A 6,613-nucleotide genomic window follows, 5' to 3' on the forward strand; every position below is an offset into this window, starting at 1 on the left:
ACTAAGTATAACATGGATACGATATGAGAATAATGTTAAAAACAAACACGACAAAATGCAAATGAAGAGAATTTGTTATGCACATTTGGTATATCTACTAAAATGCACGACAACTATATCATATCTTGGGTCTCTTCAAGGATCCTATATACCGTCAATAGCTTTTCGTCCCCCACCATGTCAATTGCACATAAAACTCATGGGAAGGTTGCGTATCCTCATGATTAGGCCTGTCAGCAGCACCATGGATTGCCGCTTCGTCTAAATGCCACTTTGATCCCTGACCAGTTTGTTCAACCGTCTCCTTGTATTGGTTTATTCACCTGGTGTAACAGTCATTTACTCTCAACCGACTCGAACTCTTTATTCATCGGTATAATGTCCAGGCACAGTTAATTTATTTATGAACATTTAAAATTTGCAAGCATTTTCGTGATAGAATGTTCTCAGGGCTGTAGTTGGGAATATGTTATAGCCCCTTGTTGTGTGTAAAAGTTCAGGTCGTCTTCGACCTCGCAAATTTCTCCAAGTAAGCACGCCATCTCGTGCTCGATGAACGAAAAACATGAGCACGTTTCTACGTCAAGACATAAGTTGGCGCATCTAGTAACGGAATGAACGCTATGAGATGCAATCACGTGACTTCCGGTGAGCGACAAGTTGACGGCGAGAAGTTTGATGAATGACGATCTACTGCGAGCTGTTGAATGCAAATGTTAAAACAAACCGTAAAAACAAAGTCAATGATATTTGAGATAAGCCGACTAACTATTACCCTGATGAGTGGCAATCTCGGTGATAGACCAGTTCGTAATTACTTCATGGGCAATTTTGGTCAAATGACCTTTCATTTCTTTCATCATGATATGCAGATTTCAAAACAAGATATTACGTAAGCTTGCCTTACATAGCAGGAAGAAGGAATTGAATAGACCAGGTGACTAGAATAGCACACCAATGAACACTTAATGAAGGTATTTGTTGCATTCCTACTTTGAATGCATATCTTCGCATGTTGCACAATGACAAACTGTGAAATACCAGTCGTTCGTGGAAGCATTGTTGTTTTTTGTGGATGTAAATGAAAACGACAATTCAAAAGAATATATGAATAATCAAGACATCAAAGTTGGTGCTTATCTCATTAGATTTTAAAGCACCATGTCACTTTAGTACAGATGACCTTCTTCTGATCATGCGTAGAATCTTTTGATCATGCGCAGAAAGGAACTACAAACTGGCTTATTGGTGCAATCGAGTGTTATGAAATACTTTGTGTCTCTCTTTAATTGTCACATTAACAGATTTTAAATTTATTAATTTCATTAATTTTTAATTTGCTAATTTTCGTCAAATATTCACCAATACGTTGTTCTATTTTTCCATAACTTAATATTATTATTTGTCGTTGTTGTTGCTTGCTGTGCAGTACTCGTTTGAACGACCCCAACACGTACGTACCATGCATTTCCACAATATGTTCTTCTGAACTGCATAGGTGGCGGAGCAGAGGTTTATCTTTTGTGTTTGGGGGGGGGGCGCAACAATAGCCGTCCCCCCAAACACAAAAGATAATCCTCTGCTCCGCCGCCAATGCTGAACTGTCATTCTGTACTTTTCGCATTTCCTAGAAGGAAACTCGCTACAATTACCAATTCGTTTGAAAATGCAAGTCAAACAACAAGGAGAGCTGAAAGGTTTTTGTCGAAAGTTGATGGACAGGGACAGAAATCTCTTGACTCTGGACATCAACGTTCATGTAATTTGCAATAGTTCTTCCACGGTAAATCTTCGGATGATTTGCTGGCCCAGTCCACAAACTTTCGACGAAAGCCTCCCAGCTCTCCATTGTGACTTTAATTGCATTTCAAAGGGATCGATGCGTTGTAGAGAGTTATCACATAGTAAAAGCGAAAACTCCTTATCGTGAGGTTCAACACAACTCTATAAAACAGACCCTACCTCTAATATCAACTCATTTGATTGTAGCCCAGGTGGAATGTTATGATTAATGATAGTGTTTCACATTCAATTGCAAACCACGTGACAACACATAACCGGGATATAGTTATAATATAACATTTGTCGGAAGTGCATAGCATACCTTGATGGGATGAAGGCTGTACGGTCGAAGTTGGTTCTTGGTTATCTGTCAAACATAAATTGAAATAGATATTTGATTGAGAACAGCTTTATTGCTTTGATGACTGCCTTTTAATAGCTAAAAACTCAACTTTATGACTGATATCATTTTTATAACTTGCAAAGTATTGCGAAACCGCCAGACTGCACGGACCCCCTGGTGCCATATGCCCCCCAAAAAATTGTCTAAACGGATTTAATCAATCGCAAATCCTAAATGTGGCCTTCTGATGGGTTGAAAATTAAGTTGCGATTTACTTTTTATACATAGTTTGATTACATTTTTTATGCAACCGGACTTAAATGAAACAGGTGACGCAGGTCTAGTTATCGAATTATGGGTAGATGTGCACATATGGTTAAATATTTTCAGAATTTCGTTTCGACATTAAAGGTATTTAAGTTCAAAGTAATTTTAAACTCAAAACCATTGTCATGCTTATATTCATTAGTTCCAAAATATGATATAATCAGAATGTAATTGGAATATCATTTTATGCTTATTTGTGATATCTGGCGACTATATCATTAAGTTGATTCCATTTTAAAAGTTAAGTGGTAGGCAAGCATAAGTTGTCTCGTAAAGGATTTCTCAAAACAGATCAAGGAATTACCAGAAATAGCAGGCCCACATTTCCAACACAAAATCTTGACTTGTCAAGACCCCCAGGAAATGCCCTTACTTCATTGGAATCTCTTTTTTGAAAGAGGTTTCATAGGAGTCCCCCCCCCCCCTTGATCAACTGCACCATTATGAAAAATACGAGACATTTGACTTCCTCCTGCTCGTACGCACGGGCGTCCGTCGATATAACACATAATATTTTTATGAAAATATGCACCTTTTTTCTTAAAAGTTGATGGAGAGGGGGAAAAATTAATTGTATTATGTCGGGGTATTCAGTAATGAGTACAAGAGAAACTATATTTTACTGATTTTCATGATTCATCCCATTTGATTAACTCATCTATTCGTGTTTTGGGGCTAATCTTTCCCTTACGCATTGCTTTTTGGCAGAAGTTCTAAGGAAAATGGACCCGGTTTTTTCACACAAACTTTGAGACACTCTGTATTCATTCCCCCATTGCTCGAGAATGAATGGGCAGTTAACGACGGGGTTAAAGATTTATTGAAGAATGGAATGTATATTTCATGAATGAAAGCCATTTCCCCATTGGATGTTATCTTCAATACGTGTTTTTTAGATGAAGTCAGTTATCGAATAGGCTCTCCTGGCATTTGAGGTCCCTATCGGTGACGTCACTCAGGATCGTCATGCCTGGACCATCGGCCAGGCAGGGGTCGCAATGGTATATGATTTATTAATGCACTCGATATATACAATAATCTTGTCCTCCGGTTCAAATGAATGTGAAACTCATATAATTTCCATCAGAGCATTCAACAGGAGTACTGTAGTACACATTTCTTTGTTATAAGTGAATTAATGTCCCTCCAGTGAGTTTGCCTCACCCCTATTGTGAAAATGTATCACCCCTAAGTTGTAACACAGTCAGCTGTTTGCACTCAGGGTCACTCCGTGACCTGTGTGTGCGTTCAAGAGCTGTACACTATTTTCTGTCTCTTTTAGGCAGAAATCTTTCATAATGTTGATCCACAATTGTCATTCTTCCTACTCACCGATTTCTTTCTCACAAATGTAATGATAGCTATCGGAACAGTTCTGATCGTACCACACCAGGTCTGATGGGTACATCCTGAAGCATATTCCCTCGTCATCAAAGGCAAAATCATGATATGGGATATTGTTGTAAACGAGATGTGAGCCATCAAGCCAAACCATACTTGACAGACCGATCCAGTACTCTTCGGTGTCCACCAAGTGACTAACAAGGAAGTCCTGCTCTTCTTGAGATCCAACGTAAACCAGGTGCATCCCGAATCCTTCACAGGTAGATCTTGATTCAGGGAACCTGGAGTTCACCGCTGAGAAGTGGTAGCACGAATCGTTGTGTCCGATGTCATCACCAACACAGACAGCTTCGGGAGAATATTGGGAGAGTTTCATTGTCGTTAGAACTAACTGAATAATCAAGCTATGGAAATCGTCGTATTCAAAGATACTCTGCTTTGATGCTAACTATACGAATCGGGTTGGCTTTATTGAGCAAACTTTGTGCAAATTTTGCATGATGGAAAAAAAGAAATACTAAAAGATGACGATTTTGTTCTTCGTGCTTTAACAAAAAAAAATGGATAAAGGAACGAATCGCCGTTTAACCAGCCAAAACAAAGACATATATTTCGATGACCTATAGAGAAGATCGATTGACCACGTGGTATTATCATTCATGCAATTGCTAAAGTAATCAAATACAACTTACAGATTATAAGAGAACTCACAATCGAAAATGCTAATTTGGATCAATATCGAATTATATAAATGCCTTTAGTACCGACCATGTTTGCCTTTGTGACATAGGGCCATACAAAGGCAATTTAGTGGACACCCACATCTCTGATGAAGCACATAGAAAAGATGGTATTAAGAGTAAAGTGGTACTAGCGTAAACACCCCCAACAAATAAATGGTTAGAAATTTGATTATTATCATACTCACCCCCTTCGTTTTCACAAATGAAGCGGAAATTCCCATTGTAACTCGCATCGTACCATGCTCGAGAGCCCTTTGAAATTCGGAAAGCAATCCCTTCATTATTAAACGTCGAAACATAAGGTCCTCCGAAATTGTTGTAGGTGAGACTACTACCATCAAGCCAGGTCACACTGGATAACCCAATCCAGTATCCTTCCGCCATGTGCGGTAGCTCCCTCTCAAGGAAGTCTTGTTCTTCCTGCGAGCCGATATAGACGAGATGCCAACCGTGAACTGATTCGCATGTTGATTTTGCAGAGGAAAAGTTGGACTTGGTCTGGACGAAGTGGTAGCAGGATCCGCCGAATGAGAGGTTATCTGACAAACAAACTACAGAAATTCGATAACAATAATTATCATTGCCAGCAACGTATTTTTACAGCACTTATAGAAGCCTTACCTTTGACTGTCCACTTCTCTCGTGCCAACCCCTAAATGCGTTGCATGCAGGGATATATAAAAACTTGAAATTCCGTAACAAATGAATTCTATCCTCTTTTTTGAATGATTGTCGTTGAGATGATCGGTTACACTTAAAAAAATAGAGTGCTAAGTTCTACTCTTTCCGAACTCGTTTAGTGATTGCAATAGTCTTCGAACATGCCGGGTGCTTATCAAGAGCATCACGCAGGTGAGTCGATCCATGTTTTAGATTGGGGAGGGGGTTATAAAGGTAATATGACTAATTTGTAACTATGAAAGAGTTTAGTCTGTATCATTTGTTTCACAGAACCTGAAAACTCCTTGAAATTTATATCTCGTTACTTTTGACAAAGTTTTCACTAGATCTTGACAAATGTTTACTAAATCAACCTACCACCTTCATTCTCGCAGATGTAATAATGCATGTCGGAACAGCTAATGTCTTCCCAGCCAAAACTCCAGGCCGCTTGGAAACAGCTTCCCCCATCGTCGAACTCATAGTCCTGATATGGGATGTTGTTGTATACAGGGCTTGATCCATCCTGCCATGTCATGTGTGAGAGGCCTATCCAGTAGTGGCCGTCATTTTGGAGGTTAAGGGATAAGAAGTCGTGTTCTTGCTCCGACTCGACGTAAACCAGATGCATCCCCCGACCCTGACATAGTGACAGTGCGGTGCTGAAGTTGGTGGCGCTGTGAGAGAAGTGATAACAAGAACCACCGTACTCCGTGTCGTTCTGATCTGCACAGGCTACAGGGGGAAAAACAAGATAGTGAAAGAAGGACAGAAGAAAGATTTTGTCGAGGGAGAGCGGGTCAACAGATGAGAGTCAATCTTAAGGTGATGAAGTTGGTGGCGCTGTGAGGGAAGTGATGACAAGAACCACCGTACTCCGTGTCGTTCTAATCTGCACAAGCTACGTATGGTGAAAGACGCAAGATAATTATACAGAAATAAAAAATGACAGAAGATGAATATCGTAAAGATTTTGTCGAGGAGAATGGGTAAAAAGATGAGAGTCTACCTTGCGGTGCTGAAGTTGGTGAAGATTTGGAAGAAGTGATAGCAAGAACAAGCGTGCTTCGTATCGTTCTGACCACCACAGGTTATAGATGGGAGAAAGAAAAGAGTTACAAGGAATAACAGAAGTCAAAGACCTTGGACAGTGAGGGTGAATGGGACAAACAATATATGAGAGCCAACCTTGACATACTTGAGGTGATGAAGTTGATGAAGATTTGAAAAATGTGGTAACAGGAACAAGCATGTTCCGTATCGTTCTGATTAGCATCGGCTACTAGTGAGAAGAAGCAATAGAGTGAAAAAATGAAAGAAGACAGAATGAATCAACATGCTCTGTGTCGTTTTAATCAGTATAGCATACAGGGGGAAAGCCGCGAGAGAATAACTAAGAATTACAGAAAATGTA

At 39.7% G+C, this 6,613-nt stretch overlaps 2 protein-coding genes across 2 annotated transcripts in view; both read right to left on the bottom strand.

Moving 5' to 3' along the window:
- LOC121419714 (secretory phospholipase A2 receptor-like) lies at window positions 1-5,405 on the bottom strand. The gene is made up of 5 exons (XM_041614171.1): window positions 5,321-5,405; window positions 4,725-5,090; window positions 3,785-4,144; window positions 2,105-2,149; window positions 1-700 (listed from the first exon to the last, which is right to left on the bottom strand). Exons 1-5 carry the CDS (start codon window positions 5,403-5,405, stop codon window positions 447-449), a joined length of 1,110 nt encoding a protein of 369 aa, XP_041470105.1. The 3' UTR covers window positions 1-446.
- A 131-nt stretch (window positions 5,406-5,536) lies between these two features.
- The window catches only part of LOC121420861 (secretory phospholipase A2 receptor-like), a 3,300-nt gene continuing 2,223 nt past the window's right edge, over window positions 5,537-6,613 (bottom strand). Inside the window, exon 2 of the mRNA XM_041615479.1 lies at window positions 5,537-5,934. Within this exon, the coding sequence (XP_041471413.1) occupies window positions 5,564-5,934 (371 nt within the window). The 3' untranslated portion in view covers window positions 5,537-5,563. The remainder of the gene's footprint in view (window positions 5,935-6,613) is intronic.

This window comes from Lytechinus variegatus, chromosome 8 (assembly GCF_018143015.1).
Source record: "Lytechinus variegatus isolate NC3 chromosome 8, Lvar_3.0, whole genome shotgun sequence".
NCBI lineage: Eukaryota > Metazoa > Echinodermata > Echinoidea > Temnopleuroida > Toxopneustidae > Lytechinus > Lytechinus variegatus.